At 36.5% G+C, this 27,828-nt stretch overlaps 4 protein-coding genes and 1 long non-coding RNA gene across 11 annotated transcripts; 1 reads left to right on the forward strand and 4 right to left on the reverse strand.

Annotated features, from left to right (window-relative positions):
- Positions 1-1,196: 1,196 nt before the first annotated feature.
- On the forward strand, positions 1,197-4,445 carry MGP2 (MALE GAMETOPHYTE DEFECTIVE 2). Its single transcript, XM_048082317.2, has 11 exons — positions 1,197-1,543; positions 1,617-1,696; positions 1,837-1,923; positions 2,009-2,086; positions 2,177-2,268; positions 2,396-2,597; positions 2,798-2,888; positions 3,194-3,252; positions 3,416-3,564; positions 3,633-3,714; positions 3,800-4,445. The coding sequence occupies exons 1-11, from the start codon at positions 1,429-1,431 to the stop codon at positions 4,190-4,192; spliced, it is 1,428 nt and encodes a 475-aa protein (XP_047938274.1). The 5' UTR covers positions 1,197-1,428; the 3' UTR covers positions 4,193-4,445.
- A 574-nt stretch (positions 4,446-5,019) lies between these two features.
- On the reverse strand, positions 5,020-12,204 carry LOC125188957 (EAP30/Vps36 family protein). Its single transcript, XM_048086081.2, has 9 exons — positions 11,329-12,204; positions 10,506-10,706; positions 8,542-8,635; positions 8,358-8,415; positions 8,134-8,203; positions 7,027-7,162; positions 6,869-6,953; positions 5,570-5,620; positions 5,020-5,468 (listed from the first exon to the last, which is right to left on the reverse strand). The coding sequence occupies exons 1-9, from the start codon at positions 11,941-11,943 to the stop codon at positions 5,465-5,467; spliced, it is 1,314 nt and encodes a 437-aa protein (XP_047942038.2). The 5' UTR covers positions 11,944-12,204; the 3' UTR covers positions 5,020-5,464.
- A 1,175-nt stretch (positions 12,205-13,379) lies between these two features.
- Positions 13,380-14,702, reverse strand: LOC125187225 (uncharacterized). The gene is made up of 2 exons (XR_016130679.1): positions 14,318-14,702; positions 13,380-13,660 (listed from the first exon to the last, which is right to left on the reverse strand). It is a non-coding gene; the product is annotated as an uncharacterized LOC125187225 (long non-coding RNA).
- A 1,086-nt stretch (positions 14,703-15,788) lies between these two features.
- Positions 15,789-21,720, reverse strand: LOC125190374 (FAD/NAD(P)-binding oxidoreductase family protein). 7 transcript variants are annotated; one of them, XR_016130676.1, is made up of 10 exons: positions 21,272-21,720; positions 20,149-20,418; positions 19,426-19,552; positions 19,089-19,150; positions 18,790-19,020; positions 18,057-18,178; positions 17,731-17,869; positions 16,880-17,085; positions 16,715-16,769; positions 15,789-16,085 (listed from the first exon to the last, which is right to left on the reverse strand). XR_016130676.1 is itself a non-coding variant. In XM_089058908.1 (8 exons), the coding sequence occupies exons 1-8, from the start codon at positions 21,599-21,601 to the stop codon at positions 16,924-16,926; spliced, it is 1,443 nt and encodes a 480-aa protein (XP_088915034.1). In that variant the 5' UTR covers positions 21,602-21,720; the 3' UTR covers positions 16,879-16,923. The 7 variants fall into 7 exon arrangements, 1 of the variants encoding a protein (XP_088915034.1); XR_016130678.1 differs by having other exon boundaries at positions 15,789-16,167; XR_016130677.1 differs by having other exon boundaries at positions 15,789-16,182.
- A 1,303-nt stretch (positions 21,721-23,023) lies between these two features.
- Positions 23,024-26,761, reverse strand: LOC125190237 (uncharacterized). The gene is made up of 7 exons (XM_048087485.2): positions 26,550-26,761; positions 24,760-25,237; positions 24,359-24,447; positions 24,115-24,199; positions 23,957-24,028; positions 23,704-23,814; positions 23,024-23,555 (listed from the first exon to the last, which is right to left on the reverse strand). The coding sequence occupies exons 2-7, from the start codon at positions 25,231-25,233 to the stop codon at positions 23,241-23,243; spliced, it is 1,146 nt and encodes a 381-aa protein (XP_047943442.1). The 5' UTR covers positions 25,234-25,237; positions 26,550-26,761; the 3' UTR covers positions 23,024-23,240.
- Positions 26,762-27,828: the final 1,067 nt, after the last annotated feature.

The following is a 27,828-nucleotide window of genomic DNA, read 5'->3' on the forward strand; positions in this document are numbered from 1 at the left end:
TCAAAACCAAGTAAAACTACCCTCTAAAGTCATGTAAAATCCAAGTGAATCACCAAGACGCACAAAGAGATTTCCAAACACATCACGGTTCCACAGTTTGAGACCCTCCTTGATCACCCTGAGCTTAATCTGCAGCTTTCTTATACCATTCGCCTCTGTTTCCACATTCCATAACCTCTTAACTTCCTCAAAAAAGAGGTGGTGCCGAGTCCACATATGTTGAAATCGGAACGAAGATTTCCTTCTTGACTCAGATTCAAAGCATCTCATGACCAAGGGGCCGTGGTCAGAGACAACCCTCGGAAGCACCGAGATCCTTGTCATTGGAAAATTAGACGACCACCCTTCGTTAATAAGTACTCGGTCCAATCTTTCAAAAAGGTCTCCCCTTGCCCAGGAGAACAGAGGTCCATCAAACCCGGGATCTAATAACTGGCAATCATTTATGGTTTCCGCAAAGTCAAGCATTCTGGGTGTCTTCTTCCTAGCTTCCTCCTCATATCCGCCCTTTCGCTCATGCTCCGTAAGATAGATGTTGAAGTCACCACCCGTAAGATTGACGAGATAAACTTATAGTCGAGGGATTGTTTTTATAGTTCACTCTTTAAAAAGAGCTCGACTCCCTATGTCCTCCATTTATGTCCACTCCCGCTTTTTATCATGAATAGTAAGTAGGCCACACATTCTACTAATTTATTGCTCTCATATTTTATTATATAACTAATATATAGAAATGAGATCCACATTCTATTAATTTTTTTTATTTGATCACAGATATATCGAATATCATAAACGCTTCTAGGTTGCCAACGTCGAATAAATTTTTGCCGAAAATATCTTATTTGGATTTGGTTGAAAATAACAAATGAAATACTATAAATATGTGATATTTTAGTTCAGTACTTCCTCCGTCCCACAAAAGATGTCACGCTTTCCTTTTTAGTTTGTCCCACAAAAGATGTCACATTTCCTCTTTTGGAAAAAGTTCCTTCTCACATCAATTATAAAATTATATTTTCTCTCACCACTTAACACACAAAATAACATCTCCTAAAATCTCGTGTCATTTCCTAAGTGTGACATCTTCTCTGGGACGAAGGGAGTATTAAAATTCATGGAAAACATCATAATTCAACTATAATTTTGTAAATAAAAAAATGGGTGCAACTGTAAATTAAAAAACATACTCTAGTAATTTTGAAAACAGAATCTAGTCCGCAAATCCCAATTCACTCTTCACCTTCAATTTTACTCCGCCGATCACCGCCACTGCCTCCGCCTCCCAGCTCCCTCAAGCACCCGCCTCCCCTCCCTCCGCTCCAGCGCCCCCAAATCCAGCCTGTTCGACGAAATGTCGACTTCATCCAGTACATAAATGATCTGCTCTCATAATAGAATTGAGTGAGCATCCCTCCGATCTATCGGAAAATGAGAGGCCTCAGAAAGCCCTCCGTGAGGCGACCGCCAATTCTACATCTTCTCTCCGCCGCCGCTATTCTCTCTCTCTTCGTTTTCGCCCTCCGCTCTTCCTTCCCCGCTGCAGGTATCGTCACTCCTTCTTCTACTCTTTCTTCTTAACTTGCCTCATTACTCAACCTGCTTTTATCTCTTTCAAGGAAACCAGCGAATTCCTAAAATTAACCGACGTGATCTTCGGATATTGTCTGGTTTCCAATCCACCGTCCAACAATGCGTCGTAAGTTGCTGTTTCTCCCACTTAGATCTCTATTTCTCTTTTCCATAGTTTGGGTTGAAGATATACTTAAAAAGGAAGATTCAGATTTTGTTTAAGCTACCAAAGATCTGTTTTTTACTAGCATTGGTTTATTCGTGTAGGCAAACAGAGGCCTTGGACTCACTGCTCAAATTATAGATCACTGTAATCTGGTTCTCAAGTTTCCAGAAGGGACTAACAGCACCTGGGTTGGTCTTTAATATTTTGCCCCATTTTTTATCAAATCATAATGCCAGCTGCATTTCACTCATAGCTCTATCACTCTGTTTGCAGTACAATGCTCAATTTAAGATCTTTGAGCCCTTGGAATACAAGTATGATGTATGCGAGGCAATATTGTTGTGGGAACAGGTTACAAGTTTATCCTTGTTTGTGAGTTTAGCTTATGCTGTTGTTGTTTTCCCTGACACCTAAATCAAGCATTGGTTATCTAAAATGCAGTATCGCAATATGACTACAGTGTTGACGAGGGAATATTTAGATGCTCGGCCTGATGGGTGGGTGGAGTATGCTCCAAAGAGGATAGCACAATTGTATGTTTGCTGCTTCTTCTAGTTTCTGTTAGCCTCATATTACATATATCATGCTGATTGAGTTTGACAACTTTACTTCACCGTTCACTTATCTTTGTTCTCCCAACATTTTGCATTACTATTGTAGAGGAACAGATAAATGCTACAATAAGACCCTCTGTGAGGAACATCTTAATGTACTTCTGCCAGCAAAGCCACCCTTCCACCCTCGCCAGTTTCGAACTTGTGCTGTTGTTGGAAATTCAGGAGATCTCTTAAAGACAGAATTTGGAGAGGAAATTGACAGCCATGATGCAGTGATAAGAGATAATGAGGCGCCTGTTAATGAGGTCAATGAGTTTACTCTCTAGCTGGTTTTGTGTTGCACATACTTGGGGTCTAACTATATGTGAAGCATGGATTGTCATCTGCTTTGCTATATCAAATGTGTTTTGCTACCTGTCTAACTATTTGATCGTTATTTTCATAGCATCAATCAGGATGGGGATTTCAGTAATTTTATTCAAATTTGTTTTTCCCTTGTAAACAGAAATATGCCAAATATGTTGGTTTGAAAAGAGATTTTCGCTTGGTAGTTAGAGGTGCTGCACGAAACATGGTTCCAATTCTCAATGGATCAGGTAACGTATAGCATTAAAATTGGTTTGAATGCTGGGTTACTGCCACTCCAGTACCCCATATAGTTCATTTTGTGTTCTTTTTGTCTTTCTGGTTATCCTCCTGCACTCTATTTTGGTTTGTTATTCCAGTAATGTTTAGCAAAGCCCACATGACCTGTAGCCAGGAGTTTGAGCTCTAGGAACTTAATTGGTTGATACTTGAGGCCACTTCTGAACAAATAACATAATTGCTTATGCTAGCTTGTTTTCAGCATCATTGGGCATAGATCCTGTTTAATGATAAATGAAATAATATTTTGTGGCAGATGATGAAGTGCTGATTATCAAAAGTCTTACCCACAAAAGTATCAATGATATGATAAAGGTTGGTGCATTCGAAAATTGTTAACTGTTCAAAAAGTTTTGATGGATGATTATGAACTTTGATTCCTTGAAATAGTTATGGGCTTATATGATAGGTGAGATTGGTGTCTATATATGTTCCCCTGAATTGAGATTTACTGTAAATTCTCTTCCAATCAATGCAGAAAATCCCAAATCCAGTTTACCTATTCCAAGGTATTGTTCTTCGTAGAGGTGCAAAGGGGACTGGAATGAAATCAATAGAACTCGCACTTTCCATGTGCGACATTGTTGACATATACGGTTTCACAGTTGATCCTGGATATACCGAGTGGTTAGTCCAAAAAATCTCTCTTATTTTTGTGGTATGCTTTTAAGCCTTAAACTTTTGCAATGATTCAGGACACGGTATTTCTCAACACCAAGGAAAGGGCACAATCCACTTCAAGGAAGAGCTTATTACCAGCTTCTGGAATGCCTTGGTGTAAGTATACACTTTTTTTAGCTTTTGCTGTAATGTCTCTTGTCTAGTTCAGTTTATGTGCTTATCATGATACAAAGCCTACCAGATCATTAGGATCCATTCTCCTATGAGAGCTGAAAGGAAGCAAGACTGGTCTGACATACCAAGTCGAGCAGCAATAAGTAAAGCTCACTCTGCTGCTGTACGCTTGAAGAAGAGTCAAGATGACCAAAGCAACAACATGGGACAATTTCGCAATTGTAAAGTGTGGGGCAATTCTGGGGCATATGGCAGCGGACCAGTATCTGGATCACCAGATATGAGCAACGTGAGGAAGAATTCCAATTACAACAAGTGGGAGGTGATGCCGTTCAAGAAGTTAAGGAAAGCGGCAAGAGATCAGTACACACAAATGGAGAGGGTGTCTATGTATAAAATGGATGGTAATAAACTAGATGATCTAGTGTGTGTGAAGCATTCCTTGAAACCTCAAGTGTGATCTGCTATTACACCATTGGAATCAATCTACTGCGGTAACCTTTGCATATACAGAGTTGACCAAAGCCACAACAGGCCATGCTTGGATCATGGACTAATCCAAGGATAGGCTCTATATCAGATCCATATGATAATACGATTACACTGTATTCTTTGGCCACGTGTTTCTTAAGTTTTTATTTATTTTGTCACAACATTTCTTTCATTTGTCAGAAGAGAAATTTCATGATTCGATACGAGAAGCGTTTTTGTAACCATGGTCTTCTTTTATGTTATGCTTTTTTATATACTGCATTACCATTACTGTTAATGCTTTTATTTTGGATTGTTTAATAAAGATTCAGCAATATAAGAACTTAATAACTACTGTCGATGAAAAGTACTAAAAAAGAATACGACTCTTTTAATGTATTAATGTGGAACAGAGAGTAACATTTTGGTAGCCACTAACATTTTGGTACTCACCATTGAACAACGTAACAAAAATGGCAGTGTCTAATATTTCTAGAAAATCATGTAAGTGAATTCATAACATCAAATTCACAAAGCATAAATCAACAGTATTCTTAACCCTTAAATGAAGATTGGACCATGTTTGGATGCTCAAAAAATCAACTTCGAATACCAAAATTTTGCTGCTTAATGGTTGTTATGGTATAACGTTAGAGCATTTTTGCATATTTTCACTAATTATTTGCTGCTGAAGAGTTCTTAGGAGAACATGTCGATGAAAACATTCTGCATTTGTGCAACTAAAGATTGTTTCCAATACACATGACAGCGGGGAAACTGATATTTACAAGCAAAAGGCCAAAAATACATTGTAGATTATGCAAATAATATTGTTATATGCTATCATGAATACAAATAAGTATAGTCTGTCAAATTATCACATCCTGCAAATAATAGACCCCATGTTGTGAAACAATTTTCACCCCATTTTTAGTTCTTGATGGATAGCAAACAAAATTCAGAGAAAAAGAAACATGAAACTCAGAAAATCTACCAAGTGCTTATGAAAGAGTTTCATACATTTGAGGATCATCAAAGCACCCACCTCCCCTTTACCTTTCATATCAGTTAAACTAGAATCAGATACAGACAAATGTGATCAATTCAAATATTTCAGGGTTTGGGGGTCTGAGAATATTCGAATGCACTTCCACTATCATGCTTTCAAGTTTGTTTCTCTTGATGAAGGGGAGATCAATAGCAACATTTCATCAACTGCTTCGTCGGACATGCTTTGCTACCCTCTAACGGGAGGACAATGTTACCTGCAATAGAATTTCATTGGAGACATGGTATCAAAATTCTGCTTATCCCTCTCAGATGAGACGAGTGCAAACATATTGTACACTGCATGAGTGATGCTTGCCTGGATAAAACTGCTGTTGTCCATGTGCTATATCTACTGTGATCTTTAACCCTGCGGCCAGAGTAGAAAAGGAGAACAATTAATTGGGGGATTACTATTATAAAATAAATAGGGACTACTGGAGGGAAACTGCACACTGAAAAGATTCAAATCAAGAGTTTGAACATCAAAATATTTGATGGTAAAATTTGTGAAAATGTTGAAGCATATATAGATTATGAATTAGAAAAGGAAAGAAGTGTTGTCATATACTAACACCCATCGACTGTATATATCATAAGCCAAATTCATGAAGTTAAGTGCCATTTAACATTTAAGGTATGCACACAGATGTATTTCAAAATTTAACGAAATCACTGTCACGTGAAATATGCTTGTGTAGTTGCTTTACTAATTACGGAGTAGTTCCACCCCCTAAGTCAAAGTATACTGTGAAGGCAAGGTGGTGGATTTGGTGTCGTTTGAGGTTTATGCACCCGATCTTCTTGTTCATAATAGTGCTTAACAAATACAAGCCTATAAATTTAATATTACGTTGTTTTGATAGATGATGCTTGCAGAGTGTCCTGTAACTAAAAGTAAAGCCATATTTATCATAGAAAAGCCTCACTCTCCATATTTCTTCTAGTACATTGTCCCAATGGTTCGGTATAGACTATAGAAGCACACTTAAACGACCCAACTCATCTATATTTGTAAACTTACAAATCACCTGCACTAATTAAATATATTGCTTTAAGGCATCTATATACCTTTTCGTATGTTCACAAACAAACCGCACATAAACATTTCAATCACAAAAGCTAGAAGGCATGGGCTTGTGAAGGGCATGTTATGTAGACAAGTGTTAAACGACATAAATGTCAGTGAGTGCAATTAGAGATTAACAAGACTTCTTTGTTAAACATATCTAAACTCGAGCAGTGATTACGAAATATGCAAAACCCACACGAAAATGGGCTGTGATAGTTCTACTCTTGGGATGGCTTATAGTAATACTATCTAACAAAATAGAACATGAATGTCATTCTGCAAATACTCGCTATTTCGTATTTCCACAACAATAGTCACGTTTTTTCCCCTTTTGGGTCATCCATAAAAATTAGTCACTTTTTTAGGTAAGGTTCTCCCTCTGATGAAGTGGGGCTAATACTTCATTAACAATACTTCAATCTCTCTTTGTCTCCTATTTTACCAATTTTGCATTAAAACACGAGTCGTCCACTAATATGGTCGAAGGGAGTATTGAACATAAGCAAAAAAGTATAGAAGATAAGTGACTTCACATTTTCAACTTACATATGTATATCTTCTTGATTAAGTTCCAGAAACAAATTGATGTAAAAGCGAAAGCCATCAGGACTGACATCTCTACAAAGCAATCCTGCATTTGGAAAGCTGGTCAGACAGCAACCAGACCAGTATTAAGCCTCTGAAAACAATAATCAATATCATGCCTTTTACTTCAGCAGCAAGAAGATATTCCTTAGCCACAGCTGGAGCAACCCCGAGAGTCCTTGAAGCATCACCAGCACTAATCCCATTTACTAAGGCCTCTGGCTTCATAATCAATGACGTAATCCTTGCAAATACCTGGACATGAAAAATAGGTAAGAATAGCAATTACAAAATCAAAGCACAATTGAGTAATTAAATACTCCTTTTAGAGACAGATCAATGTTGATATCACTAAGCTATTTATGCTATCCTATTTTATGAGAAATAATAGAAAGCAAATGGTAGTACTTTTTTTTTAACAAAAGCAACTTCTTCAACCATGACATTACAGCAACAACCATTTTTAGTGTATCTGTTAGTTTGAACAGTTTTTTTGCCTCATATTCCACATTCCATACTTTTCTTATGATTCTAATTTCTACATAACTTTGATCTAATTAATCATCAAATAGGTTGATCCAAATTGATGATCAAGGTTTCTTCAATAGAAAAATGGAAGCAATTTATGAGTATCTCAAACGTTTTAAACACATGAGCTTGCAGACAATGCAACTATCTCTATAGGATCTAATGTTTACTCCAAAAGTTTTGCACGATTTTTTGTAGTTCCAAAGAGGACCAAAAACTATTGGGTGGAAACTCATTTCACATCGGTTAACAAGAGAAATTGGAAACAAAAACATATCTCTCAGTATTCCAAACAGCAAACGCCAATTAGTTTGAGGCCTTTGGTGAGTGAGTGACCAAAAAACAAATCTGTGTGGGCTTGGCCCAAAGCAAGCAATATCAAACTAATGAGAAGTTCTCGAATAATAGGAGTTCATCAATCAATATACTTTTTCTTTTATATCTTTTTCTGTTTTATGTAAGTAATACAGATAGTTAGTGAGGGCATCAAAATATATTTGTTTCCACACTTATTCAACAAGGCATCCCTCATTCAACTACTCTCACTCAATAACCAGATATGTCCCCAAATAGATAAGAGATGAGAAATAAACTTTGGTCATGAAGTGCAAAGAAACTATAACTTGTCATGTGAGATGATAGGATGAAAACTTGAAAAGAAATCATATCCATAATTAAACGTCTGAAAGGGAAATTACCTCTTCATCACTGTGACTTTTACTCTGGATCACCATGACGCCACTGTCAAATTTACGAAGCATAACTGGCCTGTTCAGACGAGATAAGATTGGAATCATCAATTAGCAGAGACAAACAATGTCAACAAGAGGCTTAGAGCACCGTAATTATATAACACGTCTATTAATTATCTTTCGTTGTTGCAAAAGAATGGGTTCAAACTTTTAAACTAAAAGACACGCACACATCAAACTTTTCCCAGAGAGAGCATGCTCGCAGTAGATCATCAGGAGATATCAACTCTGTGAAAATACAAAATGCAAGCCATATTATAGATTCAGCAAAAAAAAGGAAAAATTATATCTCAGTAATAAGCTTCAACCTAAATTATTAACAGCCGTGAAGACAATATGAAAACTAAGTATCACCTGTGCCCCGGGCTCGGTTGAACAGGCAATAGACATCTATCATATTAATCATTCCTCCAGCTCTCTCTAATGGTATCTTGATGAAATCTGCCAACTAACAAGAGAATATCCTTAGTGACCAGGATCTACGATGCTACATATGGGAAAAGTTGCACCGCTGCAGAACACAGGTGCCACCACCGGCACCATTGTATTACATTAAACAAAAGACATTTTTATGAACCTAGAAAAACTGCTAAGAAGAAACTCTATCCAGTTTATCTTTACATCAATCATTTTCCTTGACTAACTAAGGTTGAAACCAGGCACAGCTGACATGTAAATAATTACAGAAAAAACAAAAACCAAAATACAGATACCGAACAGATATCCCACTTAGCTTTAAACATTAAGTATCAAGATCATCTGAAATCATGCAACAAGAGAATAAGAACAAATAAAATATATTGTCATGAAACCAGTAGACAATCGATAGGGCGGCATCAGATATACAAAAACGTCACATGGAAAAAAAATCATTAGATGCAAGAGAAGCCTAAAGTGCAGAAAGAGCTTAAACAAAATACAAAGCTATGCCAAAAAATATTCAAACACTAATAGCTTTAGATAAATTTAATTGGATCTTTCACATGTGGTGTGACAAGCATTGATCGACAATTTCAACTCAGACAGCCAAACACAAATAGAATGTGAGGGCAGTTTTTAACATTATTGCCAGTATAACTCTACAAATAGATGAAAAGGTACTATAAATGGTTCTTTGTGAAAATAACAAAAAAAAAATAAGGTAATTATTTACTTTTTCCTATCACAATCCTAGACAATAATCTCAATTGCCTTCTTCCATGATGCAGAGTGATAAGGATTTAGATAATTCAGTTTGACAACACAGGTTCAGAAAGTTGCAATTTGCAAAGCACAGAGTATAAGAATATAGAAAGTATTTTGGGGGTGAGGGAATCAGGAGAAAAGTGTCGTTCCGTGGTAAGGTAGACTAGGGACAACTCGACAAGTTTCAGTAAGGGTAAAGAATGCGTGTAGTTCTTTCTTTCTTTTTCCAAAGAAGGTTTTAAAATCAACTTCAGTACGTACTAGGTACAACATATTACCAGCATGATCTGGTAATCTTAAAACAGTTTTTCTTGCAAAGCAGGGGAAGTCTTGCTACATCTCATCACAATGTACCAAACCCAAGAGCTAATATTGTCATATATTGACATTCTATCTTCAGCACTTAGTTAGTATATATACTCAACCACAAACATGATTTCATCATGCATATATTTCATGTAAAAGGTCATTGGCAAGAAATTGGTATATAAGCCTTAAATTTATAGGAATGCCTTTATGATTGTTTTTCCTGTATATAATGTCATTTCATCAAGTTCTTTCAACAATAATTGTAACCCCCAGAAAAAGGAAGTAATCAGTGTGGGAGAAGAAAAACAATATTAGAAATAAGAGAACAAATCAATAGAGTTTTCATATCCAACAATTGAACACCAACTTAAATAGTATATTACTTATGTTACATTGTTAACCTTAAAAGGCTCATATAAATTATTGATTGGAAAGTTAGCTATGAGTATGACTTTCAGTTACTACAAAATAACAGCATGTGATATGCCAAGAAACCGGTTACCAAGTTTTTTTTCTAAATTTATATGTCAAGAAGCAAGAAATTGACGACGAAGAAGTGGAGCTCAGTTAGTAAGATGCTTCCCTCCAACCAATGGGTCAGAGGTTCGAGTCACCTCGGGTTTGTGACTGTGAGTTGTAATTAAAAAAATGAAGTATCAGACAGTGAAGCAGATTTTAACTTTTAGATATTTAATATTTCAACTAAGAACGAAAAAGAATCCTCCATGAATTCCAATTTCTGTAAGTGACTATTAAACACATTAATCAGTATGTAATTGCCATTTTGAGGTCTTGTGAATAACAGAACTAACTGCAGAACACACCTGACGAGAAAGTTGTTGATGATACAAAGCACCAGCTGACTCCTTTGTAACAGGAGATACAATACCAACACTCAACAACCAATCTTGCATCTCCTTAGTACCCATCTCCTCATCCTCAGCCCCACTGGCTTGATTATTTGACCCTGAGAGAAGCTTTGATCTCATTTTCTCAGCTAGCGTCACCATCTCTTGTGCCTTGCTCTGTTTTAAACATAGACACAAAAAAATCTGTAAGGCAAGAAAAGTGGATCATCATCTATGAAAGAACCATGTTTCTCATATCCTTTTCCACAACATTCCATTTTGTTCATTTCGCTCAGTTTTCTTTCAACATAGCCACAGAAAACTTTATAAGGGAACAAAAGCAGATCATTATATTGTCAGAAGAAGATAACAGTTTTTGGACGATCTAATTGGTCTGGTTTACACATCCAGACTCCATAAACATTGTCCCTTGAGACTAAGATCTTGAGTAGCTTCCACAAGTCAACTATCTTTAAAGACTAGATGTTAAACAAACTTAACAAACATATACTGCCAAGACAATGTTTTTGCATTAATTTCCCATGTGCACTTAATTTGGACAATACTGTTAATCAAGTTATCACTAATGTTTATGTTTCTTTAAAAACAATATGGAGAACAAAATTTTGCATTAGTGCTGATATCATTATAAAGTGATCAACCAACTCCATCATAATTAATTAAACCCAAACTTCAAACGGCAATAAATGTGAAATACTATGTTGCAATTACTTAGCCAATAAAACATACGGTTATCTCAAACATGAAGCAGAAGATTTGCATAAGCACACTTACAGACCATGAGAGCATTCAAATCCTGAAAAGCATCCTGCAAGCTCTTATCAGTACTCTCCCACATCTCCTGCTCCTTCCTCAGTATCCCCGCGAGCCCAACCACCGGCATTCGCACCGCCAGCGAGCCCGACCCAGAGCTTGATCCTTCCCCTTCCCCTGAACCCGACGCGGTGGCCACCCACGCCCTCCCTCTCCAAGCATCCCAAAATTTCCCCAAAAACGAATCCGGATCGGTCTTCCCCCTCACAACCAAGGTTATAATGAGTGACCTAGAGCCGCCGTTCTCGGCCACGGCCCCCTGCGGAGTGGCGGCGACCTGGAAGCGAATCCTGGGGCTTTGGAACATGGTTTTGATCGATTTCTTGGCGGAGAGTATGTTTTGGACGGAGGAGAGAGGGATGAAGCAACAAGTGTTAGCGTAGGAGGTGTTTTCGGGAGGGATCCAGAGGAGGCGGTGAGTGGTGAGGATGACGACGCCAGACTTGAGATTAGGGAAAGTGGGCGTGTCTTCCGAGAGGAGGTCAACGGTGGAGAGGAGAGAGCACTCTACTTCACCGGGTTTTAGGACGGGGCGGCCGCTTGCCGTCAACTCCGCCGACGGGAGGAACGCTCCGGCCATTTACTCTCTCAAGTCTCAACTGTTAAAGGAAAAAGGGAAATCTCCTCTCTACTCTTTCTTTCTTAATCAACAAACTTTAAAAATTAAATAAATTGAGTCAAAACCATTTATGGGAATAGAAGAATATTTTTTGGATAAATCAGGTGACTTTACAGGAAAATCAGAAACCTATGATCAATGGAGCTGATGATTCTGCTCCTCGGGTATGTCTCCCTCTCCCTCTGGTTTAAGTGTGTGTAATGTAATGGATTTGGATCCCTAGCTAGGGAGAGAAGCACCTCGGATATATGATCATATCTCATTATTTTATTATAGAATAAAATATTAAAATAATAACAATGAGTAACAATATTCTTTACTGTACTTTTTCTCCACGTAATGTTTATTTTCTTCAGCTGTTATCTACTGCTTATTCATTAGGTTTTTGGGAACCAAGGAATAGATCCTCAGTTTCGACTGGGGATGTCAATCTAACTCGTGGATCGGCCCGAATAACACGAAAAATATTAGCATGTTAGAGTTATAATTTCACAACCTATATACAAAACAGATTAGCCTATTAGGTTTGGCTGGTTAAACGGGTTACGGGTCAGCCTGATGCATTGCAGTTTTTAGTTAAAAAATTCTTAGTTTAAGGTTTTTCTTGTACTTGTGGATTTCTTTTTCAATCTTCATTCCACACTTTTCCACTTGGTTCCACGCAACCAATTTTAAATTCCACCTCGATCCATTCTTTCGTCATCCCAACATCTATCACCCTCAGTTTCTCACCGCCCAAGCCAATCAAGACAAAATTTAGAATTAGTTCATCAAAAGTTATTGTCAAAGAATCTGGTGATGAAAGTGAGAATGTAAAACAGAAACCCGGTTCGATTAAGGTGATGCTTAGAGTGCCCTTGCCAATCTAGAAAATGATAATAATGGTTGCGGATCGAAGATAATGAAAATGTTGATATTTTGTACTGCAAAATATGTAGATAGTGAAGATGTAAATGAAAGTATCTTAAGGTCATCTCCAACTATTTACACCAAACTCAAATCCATTTTTGAATATATGTTACACCAAAAAGAAGTTTTACTCCAACCATTTACACCAAATTCAAAATTTACACCATTTTTGAGTTTCTGTCTCACAAAATTTTTGCAGTAACACCATATTTGGTGTTGTTTCACAAAAAACACCAAAAAGAGTTTAAGTTTAGTGTATGATTAGAGAAGATTTCTACACCAAAACTCATTTTTGATGTATGATTGGAGATGATCTAACATGCTGAAGAAGTTTACAACTTTTATACATGTTGGGAGCATTTTTATGACATCCAAAAATTTTCTTATATTATCTCGATTAATAAAAATGCTTGTGTGTGCACTACACCCTGACCTAGCTAGAGTGTCATATGTGCCAATAGTTTTGTCCTCTTGATCCAATATTCTGATTTCTGAAATTGTTCCATCCAATAATCTGATTGTTTTAATGGACCATCTTGTAAGATATAGATCACACTTGGTTAATAACAAACTAGGATCTAGTACATCAAATTTCGACTCCAAATCTATGCTTGATCGGATGAGCTAAACACTGACTGGTACGTGGTAGAGCTGTGGAATCTCAACTGATTTTGAGGCTTATTCGTTGTTCAATTCTGACATCGCGTTTCAGGTGCGCAACACCGGCTCAAGCTCTGACGCCTATTTGATGTGCCAGACAATGATAAATCTAGAAGAAAAAAAATAATACTACTCCATAAACTAAAAAATACGTATTGTAACTTGGGTAAGATCATATAATCTGGAAAGTAACCAAGGATAGAAAAGTAACAAATGGAATAATTAAAGAAGGCGAACATCTTATGTTTCCAAACTTCAAAATATATAAAATCACATAGATATTTGTTTGCTAAGACCAATCTCCAACCAATTCCACACACCAAAAAATGCATTCACCAAACCAAAACTCATTTCTAGATTATTTTTTTTTATTGAACAATACCAAAGAGAGTGTTACTGCACCAAAAAAAAAATTAAATACAAAACAGAACAAAACTATGTAGAACATACTAAGAAGTGGTGTAAAATTTGAATATAGGATAAATGGTTGGAGTAAAATTAATTTTTGGTGTAACATAGAGTACTCAAAAATGAATTTGAGTTTGGCATAAATTATAAGAATTGTCTAACAATTGCAAACAGACTTTTCTGCAAGTGATCAACATATATTACCAGTAAGAAAATTAAAAATGAAAAAACATCACATTAACACGAAAATTTACTTAATTAATTGCTCAAGCTACATGACAGTAGTTTCTGAGTATGATTATAACCTCTGAAATCAAAGTTAACAAGATGTGCATAGCATAGCAGTCAGAGTTTGGACCAAAATAATTTCATTTTGATGTTTCATACACCTTCACAGCATTTCATAGAGAAGTAGTACTTCTTCAACACAACCAGAACTCCAACTATGAATCAAACTGCAAAAACAGATCAGAACTTGCAACTCTGAATTCCAATATGAAAGCAGAGATCCAATCATATAAGCTCTGAATAAATCAGGAACTGAATCGAATACAGAGATCCAAAATCACGTATAAATTGTACTCGTATTGAAAAAAAAATTATAATCATGTGGAGTAGTACCTAAACGAATAAGATCTGACTAATTGATTTTTGAAGAAGAAAATGGAGACACGGAGGGAGAGAGAGATTGAATTGCGCCTACTTGATAAAAAAATTGAGATCTTCTGACAATCAATAAAACTCACAAGCCTATTTCATCAGATCTCATTTTCCCCTTGGCCGCCTTCTTATTGCTGCTAACTGTCTTCTTAATCCCGCCCCCTTTCCCTTTCCCTTTCCCTTTCCTGCCGAAGACGAAGGCGTCGAATTCAATCCTACCGGTCCTCCTCCTCCTCCTAATGGAGACGCGGCGCTGGATGTAAGGCACGCCGACAACCGATCCAGCATCTACTTGGTGGATCGCTTTGACCAGCAAATCGAGGCCGCGGCAGCGCGGTAATACCGGATGAGATTGACAAGAGTTGGAGGAATCTTGGGAAGAAGCAAATGAATGAGCGGCGGTGATGGATGAAGACGATGATGAAGAAACAGAGCAATCTGGGGCGGCTTTACGGTCTCGCATTCTCATTGAATGGCGATCAAGATCGATGGACCTATGTGTGTCTGTGCGAGAAGAAAGAAAGAAAGTTTGCTCATCTACCAAACCACTTTGCGTATATATATAAATCCATTCCCATTAGAAGTTCCAATTTTGACACGAGTTTTATAAACTGTTTGACTTCATAAATAATCCAGTTTTGTTCGCATCATCATTTTCATTTGCTATAATTACACTATTGGACAATTAAGAAAAAATCATAGATTATGGGACAAGTAAAAATATTGAAGTTGATATAATTGGTTATTTTTAATGTCAAAGTATAACCATACTTCATAAATTTTTTTTGCCATTTGTCTTTTTTTAATAAAAACTTGTGTATTAGTAATATTAAGAGGATCAACAATGCTTACCCATCTACCGGTGATGACTCGAACCTCCAACCTATTGGTTGAAAGGAAAGCATCTTAACAATTGAAATGGAGCAATTTTTAAGGGTTCTCTCAAAATTAACGACTAGTTAAACCGGTCGATTATTTAATTTATCCAATAATTTATTCGGTTCAGTTACTATTCTTTAAAGAATTTTTTATCATTCAGGCAACTTTAAATAATGGAAAGATGAAAATAATATTCTTAAAATTTTGACCGGCATCTAAATAATTTGCTCAACTCACATTTCTTAATCTCATGACGAAAAAAGTAAGACTTGTAATCGTAGACGGAGAGAGATATAAATAGTGAAACTAATGAAATGGTGGTACACCAAACTCTAGGACAAAGAATTCCATCCGGTTGTAGACTCATTCCTGCCACAAATTTTACTTGGCATCCTATGGAGACTAAAGTATTAAAAAACCAGAACAAAATTACAACAAAATTACAGAGATATGAAAAATTGCACACAAAGGCCATCAACAATGATAATGGTATATATAATCTCATTTACAAGATTTCCCATACACACCATCAGTATTTCACTAGTCCACTTCAAATACCGCTCTCTTTCAACCTGCCCTCACAATGTCTGCACAAATTTATGTAATTACTCTTTTCAGACACAAAATAACAGTTGGAATATATTTCTCTTCCTGTGGTTGCAAAAGCACCTGGATGATGACCTCCTAATTATTGCAATAGATTATATCAAGAAGGATTATCATGTTTTGTGTTGCCAATTTGCAAAAAGTTTGATTTATGTCCCTCTTTACATAAATCAACGACGGAACAATGAGTATTGTTGGCTCACCATACTCTTTAGGTATATTATAAAATAATGGGTTAATTATGTTTTGTGTTCCCAATTTTCAAGAGTTCCCTTCTAAACAACTCTAAGCTTTGGGAAAAGCTTGCTTTTTATGTCCCCTTTGCTGGGGATATTTGAGAAAAAAATTGACAGTTGGGCCACGAAACATATCAACCAAAAAATAGATCACCTCAACTAAACTATCATCTACTTATGCATTTGCGACTTGCGAGAGCTCTCATTGTTCTGTCGCTAGTTTATGTCAAGTGGGAAAAATTGCAGCAAAGTTGGGGGGTTTTGAAAAGGAAACGTAAATTGGGGAAATTCTTTGGAAAACGCTTGAATGTTGGAGACACAATGTGATCAATCCTTTAAAGAATGTATGATCATAGGTAAAGAAAACGGCGCACCTTGTAAACATGAGGAACACGTATCCTTGGGAGGGGAGATGGTCCTCTGATGTCACTGTTGCAAACCACTTTTGAGTTTTGTCCATGTGGAATTGGAAAGAATGATATGATTAATTGACTAGATTATTAACTACAAGCATCCATAGGAAACAAAATAGTACTTACTCAAGTATATTTCCAAATGATTCTTCGTTGGTAGATGCAGATTTTTATGTTGTAAGTTGCAATTCATTGGCCTTGTTTATTTGTTTCTCAGAACCCAATCCAGGAAACTGCCCTATATCATGTCCTTTGAGAGGTTGAAATTCGTCGTGCAAACCTAAAGCAAACTCATCTGGGCTTGTTCCACCACTTTGGCAGTAATCAGCAATCTGCATTAAAACTGTAACTGAGTTGGAGCAATACATGAAATATTACATACAATAAACGTGAAACACTAAGAATATCATGCAAGAACCTAAATATTCACACATTGAGGTTGCCAAATAAACTTCATTTTGTCACATAAGACAATATCATAGCCATATCTGAATAGATATTTTTAACTGTCTTAAAGAGCTGAGGATAGTAATCAAAGAGAAGATAGCTTATACTCACACATTTAAGTATCTTGATTACTCATGTTGCCCCCTAATACGATAGAAGTCAATATCTAAATACATATGTTTAGTTGTCTTCAGTTGGAAAACACCCAGCATAATGCTATAAACGAATGAAATAAGCAAAGGAAACATATCAAATTTATACATTCTCCCACTTTAGATAATTACCCATCCCTTGAGTGTCAAGTTTAAGTAGTAATGATTTATATATTGTATATATATAAACTAGAAAACCATGTTCATGTGGTTAAAAGCAAGTATATCAATCTTCAATAACCAAATGATGAAAAAATAACCGAAACAAAAGTCATGATTTTTGAAGTGTAGAACAAAAAATTTAGGGTATTATGCTAAACTGTGTGCAGAAAGCCAGAAAATCATGATGAGAAAGAGAGGAAGAAGTAAAAGACTTGCATGATTAGCAAGAGCCATGCCACTTAATGCTGCAGCTTCTAAGCTTGACCCCAATAGCCAATCACCACATATGCCTGCTCTTCCACGAGGATCAAAGATGCATGGAATGCCCGGTGAATTCGTGGGAAGCGCTGCACCCCTGTTAAGTTACAAACAATTGATTCAAGCTACTCTAACCAGCAACGGTTGATAGAAACTACTACTTCTACAATCTCAGCTTCCTTTACACTCTGTGCATGTATTGAAGTGGTGGAAAATGGCATGAGAGTCGAGCAAAGATCCATGGACTTAAATGCATACACATGAGTAAATGTATTATCACATACCATAATTGCAGTCGGCTGTAGAAAGGACTTTTAAGTGAGTTTTCGGGCAGTCCTAAGGCAAGCTGGACACCTTCAAGCATGGCTTTCTTAACCTTTTCAGCTGTACTAGAAGGAATACTTTCCTGGTGAGAAAATGTACCATTTTAGAAAGTTTATTTAGCTTAATACATCTGAACTAATTTTCAGCTCAATATAATGCATATTGATATTGACTTCAAGTAAAAACTTTAGTATGATTGGTTTCGTAGCTCCATTACAGTGCATTACTACTGTATGGAGTGAGACTAACTTTCCATGAAACCTAGTATCCATCGATCTTCCTCTACTGAATGGCTTTACAAATATTAACCATAGTGAAGGGGATAATCAATTGGACAACAGGTGCCCATTCATAAATTTTGCATTTCAAATTCAACAGTTACCTAAAACAATTTGAGGTTGAAGCATCATGATGACATTCATATTATGGTTTGCTTCTAAATAAACTCATTATTCAGATACTTCACAAGGATAGGTTTTCCACACAAGAAGTCAGACAACTGGTCTATGGCACAGTGCTGTCAGAAGCTTGTACATAATAAAGCCTCAAAAACTTTCAACTTGGACTTTGTTGTTAATTTTGTTTCGACTTAAATAAGTCTGCTATTACACACTCAATCAGAAAAATTGATTTTCAGAAAAACATATTCATGTTGGCAACTGTCGAGCAGGACACCTGTAGTTATTAGCTAACCTGAGGAACTTTATTCTGCTTTCCGAAAGCTGCTGTGCTGAAAAAGGTCCAACAGTGAGGCCTACTAGTTTGGGAGCCAAAAAGTTTAGTTGTATTGTTTGCCATCCATGAGAGAGAATCAATTCCTTCAACAAAGGCTCCTTCAAGAGGGATTCCTGATGCAGTGGAAGGGACAGGAAGAGGATCCTCAAATGCTGCCAGAAGGGCCCATATAGAACTCAAATCAAGTCTCTGTACACAATGGGGTGTTAGCAAAACGAGGAAAATGAAAAAGCCATCTGAGGTCAGTATTAAAGTACCTTCATTTGCCTAGCAATTAGTGGTAACCCAGATGAAGCAAGCAATCGATTTGCACATTTTCCTGGTTACATATACAGTAAGATACAAACACCAAAAAGAAGTAATGAAGTATACTATACAACTGATCAAGCATTGCACTGGCATTCAGTATCCAAGGTAAAAACTGGGCAAAGAAAAGAACGAGCACCAATTTGATTTTACTGAGGTCAGGGGGGTAAAGCCCATATACAGAGAAAAATGGATCACTTTTAAACAAATGGCTTCCACAAACCCTAAACGCGAAATCAAAGTCTCACCGGTAATACATGAAATAATTAAATAGTCTAAGATACTCACCATTATGTGCAATTACAATTACATCAAAGTGTCCGCAAGGCTTCCCATTTTCACTCAAGTACCATTTTCCATTATAAGGCTCCAGTTTACTAACCCAGCAAGGACGTACCACATTCATCATAGATGTCTGCAACATTCATTTTCATAAAGGTAAACCAGTTATGAATAAAAATGAGAAACATTACATTACATAACAGGAAAAACTAAAAGGTTAACAGACCTTTACTCGTTTAGTATTTATTAGCAAAGGATGACATAGAAGAAGCTCAAAGCAGTGATAATGTTGCTCATTTTTAATAGAACAGTCAACAGAATAATATCAGGTGACGGCTATAGTATGTACAAAAGACCATGTAAATCATGTCACTACTATTTCAGGCAATTTCTAGAATCTTTTTAAATAGCTGTTCTAAGATTAACGAGTAAAAAAGATGTAGTTATTCAAGAGAATGAAAAATCAGATAATCAAAACCCCTGAATGGAATTGGAAAATCATAAGGATCTTCCTTATAAATCTAATGGTGAAATAGAGCAGTATTCTCAATACGATACTCTAAGTTCCATGATGATAATTAGTCCAAATATTTCATGCAAATGACCAAAGGATAGCAAAAGGACTAGTGTAATTAGTTTCTGGACACGGTATTACTATCATTTAGTCCGACACAGCAGATGCACAGGCAGTCTTATTGGCGGGATATGTAAACCCAAAAGAAGAAGCACCTCAGAAATTATGGATTCAGCAAGAGGTCGCATCCCATTAACACCAATATATCTTGGAGGTGAAGGAGGAAGTGCATTGAAATTCCCACCAGACTGAAGCTCTCCTATTGCTCCATCCCATTGACGGACAAGACCATTCTTAGACCACAGGTCAACCATTTCAGCAAAGTTAGGATCACTAACTGTGAAGAACTGGGCAGCGTGATCAAATGTTAAGGCTTCAGGACCCACAATTCTGGTTCCCATTCTTCCTCCTAACCCATGAATTCCCTGGTGGTGATAAGCATGATAAAAAAAAGTAAATGAAATATTTTACTATTACATCATGCACAGAGTATACTTAAAGAAAAGTTATTGGCTAGGATTTTTAACCCTGATTTTGAACTGTAATTCTGGAGATGGCTGCTTAACATGTACAGTATGCAATTATCATGAATTCTTAATTATTACACTTTGGTAATTCAAGAGTCAAGACAACGGGGGGATTAGCATGACATCAAATAACTAATTTGGTGTTTTTGTCGTGTGTCTCATATAGTACTATCTAAATAGGTCATAGAATGTTCTCTTGAAAAGCATGGATACAATGAAACATGTCAATGCGTCATATACAGGGACTAAAGAGATCTGTTCATATGCGCATAGCGAGTTTACAATATGAAGGTAATGTTAATTTTCATGCCAAATAGCCGGAAAAAATACTCGAAATCATTGTGTGACTTTGCTACCATGGCCATCGGTGAACTGAATTCAATTTCGGCCAACTTGTCAAGACATTTGATGTTATAACAATAAGAGCATAGAGTTGCTTCCTCAGTTGAGAATTGAGATAAAGATATTTCTACAGGTTCATCAAATGCATCTTTAAATCTCATGTGATCTATGGAGCATGTCGAAAGCTATGCAACAAGGTAAAAACGGTTCCAGCATGTTATGCACATAAATTCCCTGCAGAAAGCAATCAAATTTCGACATGCCACCACCAACTGCAGCAGCAACTTGATTTCATAACTACACATTAGAACAGGATTCCATCCCCAAATCGAAATTGAGAAAATTCCTAGCCCTAAAAATGAGAAGCAAATAAAAAAAATAACAAATTAAAGGAATAGGAGCAACGAACCGTGTCAAAAACAGTGGACTTAATGCCTCTCTTCTGGAGATAGAGAGCGCAGAGAAGGCCAGACATACCACCGCCAATAATTCCAACCACCGGGTCGGTCGAAATTGGAACCGTGAAGTCGACCTGTTCCTGAGTGAAGCTTTTCTTGAGAACAGAGCGCCTGGAAGCGCCATAAGAAGGTTTCCTTCTTGGGCTATTCATAGGCTTTCTCCGCGGTACTTTGCTTTTATCATCATTGTTGCAGTAGATTAGGGTTCTTGGGGAGGTGGATTTTGGAGAGAGGAAAGAGGGGAAAGGAGTGAGAGTGATGGAGCGAGATAGTAAGGTCATTGAAGAGGATAATTTCAATGGCTTTTCTTCTTTTGCGTTAACAAGGAAGGCAGGTTCAGGTAGCGGTTAAATTTGGTTATATAGCAAATCAGTAAAAGGTAAACAAACACCAATAAAATTGGTCTCTATTTTTCTCCTCTTGATCGACGAGATTGTGAGGCCAACTTTATTACTATTTTTTTTTTATACATTTATCATTGATGAGAAAGTGAAGAAGGGTTTTTCCACCATATGTCGTTCATGTCAAGATAGTTTATAAGTTCTTGTTTTCCATAATACTGTCAAGATAGTTTATAAGTTCTCGTTTTCCATAATACTACCCCCTCCATTCTTGAAAAATACGAATATTTGGTTTATCACGTGTTTTAATATATTATTGTAAAGTAAAAGAGATAAAGATAATGTAAGTAGTGTTAGTGGTATAAATAATAGTATATAAAATAATGTGTAGCCATAATGTATTGTTTAATTATTTCAAATAGAAAGTTCACATTTTTTAAGGATGGATTAATAAGAAAATAGTTTATACTTTTCGTGATGAATGAAATACTCCTTCTGTCCGCGAATAAGAGTCATGTTTTTCCATTTTAGTCCGTCCGCGAATAGGAGTCTCGGTTCACTTTTACCATAAATGGTAACAAGGTCCATCCCACTAACTCATTCCACTCACATTTCATTTAAAATTAATATATACAAGTAGAATTCTTATACCACTAACTTTTTTCCATCCATTTTTCTTAACATTTTTTAAAACTCGTGTCGCCCACAAATGGGACTCTTAATGGCGGATGGAGGGAGTATTAATAAGGATGTTGAAAGTGAAGAATGGAGGAGATCTTGTGCTAATGCAACCTTAGAAATGAGCTCGAGTGTGAGGAACAAAAGAGCAATAATCAGCAGACGTGGCAAAAGAGCCCTTGGTGCTGACGTGGCTCGGAAGTTAATCAGTAGGTTGTTTTTGTGAGCAATAATCAGCTGCTTGCAGTGGTATTAGTGGTCTAGTTAGCTTGCTTTTCATTGGTTATTTTAGATCTAAAATGCATCATCTTTCTAGTATAAAAGGGATGATCTTTTCATTGTGAGCGATTGATTTTCGAGTGAAATAGAACTCTCTCTTTCTCATATCTTTCATCTCTGTTTCTTATATGCTTCTATACATGTTTGGTGTATCGTTTTCTACAAATGATTTAGGAGTATGGGACAAGTCGGATGTCAAAACACGCGCATGGAATGATAATTGTTTGTTACGCTTTAATTTGTGGACAACAAAAATAAGACGATATAACTTGGTCCAATCTTTTCTTTTACGGCTAAAGTCCAACTAATCAAAAGATCTGTTGCAACATAAACGTCATCCAGCGGAAATTAAAATTAGTTCAAATACATTCTGCATAGCATAATAACTCGAGCAAGACATAACCCTAGAGCAAAACCACAAGTTATACAGATAATAAGCAAAATGTGTTGTTTGTAAGAGCACAGGACGCTATAAATTACACAAAATATACAACTCAGAATTCAGACATCACCTTTGGCAAGTCACTGCAGGTAACAAAGTTGCCTTGCACAATCATATGGAAACTCGAGAGAGTTTTCCAGGCGAAGGTAAAACTACGACTACCAGTAAAAAACATCAACATCAAGATTGAACTGCAATATCTGCATTCCCCTGCTCTTTTGCTCGAGAATTTTCGCTCTTCACTTTAGATTGTTTCGTGGGAATCTTGGCTTTGTTAGATCCATTTAACTTCCACGCATTAGTTTGATCCTTACTTTTAGGGGTTATAGGTGAGGCCTTTTTCAGAAGAGGAGAAGCTTTGCCTTCTCTATAGACACCAACACTGTGACGAGATGCTCGCCCAGAAGATACCTTGTCCTCAGTAATCGATTTGACTGCATCACCACAGCTCTTTCTCCTGGTTAGATTAGGTGATTTGGCACGGGTGACAGGCAGCTGTATATAAACAAATTTAGTACAAAATGATACGAACATGCAAGAAAATAAATGATTTACCATGGCATAATACATAAGGAGTACTTGGAATGCATTTGAATCAGTCAGATTATGTAGAACAAGCTGCATATAATAGGAAAACGTAAACCTTTTTGAGCTCGACTTTTGGTGGAGGTCCTTCCCGATAGAAGCTAGGGACAGGATTTGCTTTGTACATCATGTTCCTCCTAAGCTGCTTTATTGCTGCCTGTTCTTCTTCCTGCATATTGAGAAGATGTAGGTTAAGATATAAATTTTGAAATAATCCCAAATAAGAAGGAAAGGAGAGAAGAAATATAGAGGTCAGACATAATCGGTAAGTTGCAAGAAGTGGTAATTATGAAAACCAAGCAAAGTAATACCTTGGTTCTAGCTTCATAGTCATGTTTTTCTTTCTCCAAGGCTTTGTGCTTCTCTTCCAACTTAGTGTAAAACTAAGAAAGAAAGATCAGGAGAAATGATAAGAATGTGAAGAATTCGAAAACAATGCACAATGGACTTCATTCTGCATGAAAAGTACCTCCTTACGCCTCTCTAAACGGTTTCCACAATTGAATCTTGGAGCAACTGGAACTGTGACTCTCATCCGTACAGAAGTTGCAGTACTACAAATACTAAGGAAGTAACATACAAACAAGAGACCAAGTGCACAGCAGATGTACTACTAAACTAGAGGGGGGGGGGGAGTGCAGCAAGGAAAATAAAGTGGGGGTGGGGAAGTGCAAACGAGATCAAGCACAGAGAAAGACACAGCTAGAGGATACGAGGAAGCCAAGGACCAATTATCTTCTTCATCGTTATAATTTTTGCAATGAGGCGCCAGCAGCTTCCTTGAAGACAAATGTGCGATTGGCTGGAACAGGAACAGCCATCATCATTCATCAGAAACAAAGTTGTGTCTACACTATCAATATTGTACTTACACAGCATATATCTAACACGGCCCAACCATATATACTTGCTACAGACTCTAAGCCATATCAAAATGAGTAGCATGTCAATCACAAAGCCAAAAATCTTGACTCAATTGATTTAATATAGACATCTTCCATATCAAAATGATTTGGATGGAGTTTATAAAATACAATGTATTATATGACAAGGCCCAAAGAAAGGACTGGGAAGAGATACAAAACTGATATGATGCTTAGAGGAAATGACTCACCTGCAATTTCTTTGCTGATCCAGGAGAATGTGAATCACGAGACTTGGGCAAAATTTCTGTACCAGAATCATTGCTTTCAGACCCATTAGAATGGTTTACATGCGAGATTTGTTTATCATCCTCTAAACTAGGAGTTAGGGGCTCTAATGGATCTGCATCAGTTATCCCATTAACAGTAGACCCCGATGCAGGTTTTGCTGGCGAGTTTGACTTCTTTTCAGGAGACTTCTGAGCCTCAGCATTGAAAATCTTCTCCTCAGGTTGGTGATTGTTGCTTTTCAACCCTAGCACATCTTGTTTCTTATCGTAGTCATCCGGAACTCTAGCATTCGTGTCATTGTCATTCATCTCATAATCATTTTTTCCAGGTTTCTCTTGTACAGCTTTTGGAGCAACACGGATGGTGCCATTTGATTTATCATTGACCATGTTGGACTTTTTATCAATACGAAGACCTACAACATCTCTCCCCATGTGCCTGCATTAAAATAAAGTCAAGGTATCAACTAAATACCTATTTTTCTACAGAATTTTTTCTATCACAACTGAATAAGATGGCTGACAGGCTGATGTCAGAAAACCTCTCCAAGAAAAAAGAACTCTTTAGATTTAGAAACGAATATGCACAGGAAATTATATTGAACAACCATAGTTGGCAAAAGAAAACAAAAGGGAAGGAATGGAAAGAACTGCAATGGGCTCCATCAAAGTGAGAGCTAATGGCAATAATTGCTCATAGTATAATAGCTAACTACACTCCCGTTCAAACTAATGATGGTAAAGACTCTCAAGGAAGCATGGCTTAAGCTGAAAAGCGAGGAAAAGCATATAGTTTCAGAGAGAAATGTTGATACAGGATAAATGTTTTTAAGCTAGTGATAGCTCAAGTTGAAACAAATTAAAGCTTTCAGAGTTATAATCAATAGTAAAAATTTAAGAAAGAGCATCAAGTTCTTTTCATCGCAGAGATTCAAAGGAAATGAAACAGTTCTAATCATTTTTGAATCTCCCTTCAACTACTTGTATTAATTCGTTCAGTGGAAATATTTTCAACGTTAAACAGTGACAAACTTTTCAACGCTACACAGTAAAGAATACTGTTTTGCTGAACCGGCCTAATAAATACTGCCCTTTAAGTTCAATCTAAAATTAAACATGATGTGCCTTTTTCAGCAAAACATGAAAAGGCTATAACAAAAAAAACGAGAAAAATGAGATGTATTAAAGGAGCCATACGAGATTCCCAGTGAATTACTGAAAATGTGGATAAGAGGAAACCATCAAATAAAATATACTAATAATGAAAAAGGCATCTGGAAACTGAAACAGAAAAGCACACATCGTAACCTTATCGGCGAAAACAATCAGTTCAAAAGCTAAATTGCCATGAAATTCAAACGTCACAGTTAACAATACCCTCGTCTATCAATCGAGAAATCATCGCTGCCCGAACCCAGCCCTCAACTATTATCGAAACTTTATTTTGGAAAAAAGAAATAAAGCCTCAGCTATATAAAAAATTAAAAATGAAAAGAAAAGAAATTCCATATATCATGTGGTAGAAAGCTAAAAATACCTAAATCTTAACACAAATTTCACTGACACAGTTGAGTGAAAGATAAAATAGAAACACTTAATCCTGAAAAAAAGGAAGCAACTGAGGGATAAGCAGCAGCCAGAAACACCAGATTACTAACATACAACATGCAGATCGAACCAAACATTACAAGACAAATGATTCTCAAACAAATAGAGCTAATATTTGGTTAGAAACGAAAGAGATTTCTCACAAATGGGATTTTCTTTCCTCCTCCTTTCTGCGCTCGATCTGAGCGACAAGATCTTCAAATAAATTGGGTAACAAAATACGGCCTCAAACGCTACCACAGCCTGCGACGAGCAAACGTGAGCGCAACCCGCTGCTGTCTCTCTCTCTCTCTCTCTCTCTGAACAAACGGAGGTTTTGTGCGCTCTCTCTCTTCTATTTTTCCCACACCATATTTCAACCTTGCCCTTTCTTTTTATCATTATTTTTCTGTTATTTTTATTTTGTTTTTCCAAATTCACTCGAATCTCGTAACCGCTGATGTCGGGCCGTTGTTTTATTTGCCTTATTTTGTCTCTTTTTTATTTTTTTGGGGGAATATTTTCTTTTATTGTAAAGGACAAGGATATAGTGGTGGTACTTAATTTCTCAATTTTCAATAAGTGCCTTGATATTGTTTTATTCTCTGCCTAATAGAATTTAGAAAGGAAAATATAAGTGCCTTAATATTGTTTTAATTCTGAAAATAAGTAAAATCACAAAATATAAACAAGTTCATGGCGAATGATTTTGGAGTACCCAATTGATGTGACGAAATCCTTCCATCAATTAAATTTTTTTTTTAAATGTGAAATATAAATACGAAATTGACAAATTAATAGTGCTACATAATTATACCTATACAATGCAAAACACCTGAATTTTCGGTGGGAAATTCTGTCACTGTATAAATGCGGTCCATAAATATGTCTTAAATTAAGTATATTACATTAATTGCATTGTTCAAGTTCTACCAAAAATAAAGTAAGCCATTAATACTAAAATGACAAATTAAATGGTGCTGCATAATCTAATCTTTTGTAATTTTGTTAGCTCAACAGCAAACAAAAATACTAACGTGTGTGTGCTCTTCCTTATTGCTTTCATTTTTTTATTGTTAATACTACAAAAAGGCGGCTTAATTTGTTTGAATAAAATCGATAATCTGTGATACTCAAGTTTGGACGGCGTCAAGTAACGTAGAGGAGGCTGAAGGTTTTGAATTTTCCGAAAATGAAATAAAAAAAGAAGTCTTTGAAAATGAAATAAAAAAGAAAAGTCAAAAAGGCAAGAATTTGGAATTTGAATTGATTAGTGGTGGGAGTGTTTGAAATTGAGAGGGCCGGTTTTTGCACTCCAACTTTTCATACTTAGTGGGCCCGTCTTCAATTCATACAACTACTATTATTATTAACTCAGCAGGTGAAGTCGATTATGGCTTTTACTTTTAGTGGGCCGATTTTTACTTGTACTATTATTACATT

This window comes from Salvia hispanica, chromosome 5 (genome assembly GCF_029641045.1).
Source record: "Salvia hispanica isolate PSC_SH4W2 chromosome 5, Shi_PSC_v1, whole genome shotgun sequence".
Lineage (NCBI taxonomy): Eukaryota > Viridiplantae > Streptophyta > Magnoliopsida > Lamiales > Lamiaceae > Salvia > Salvia hispanica.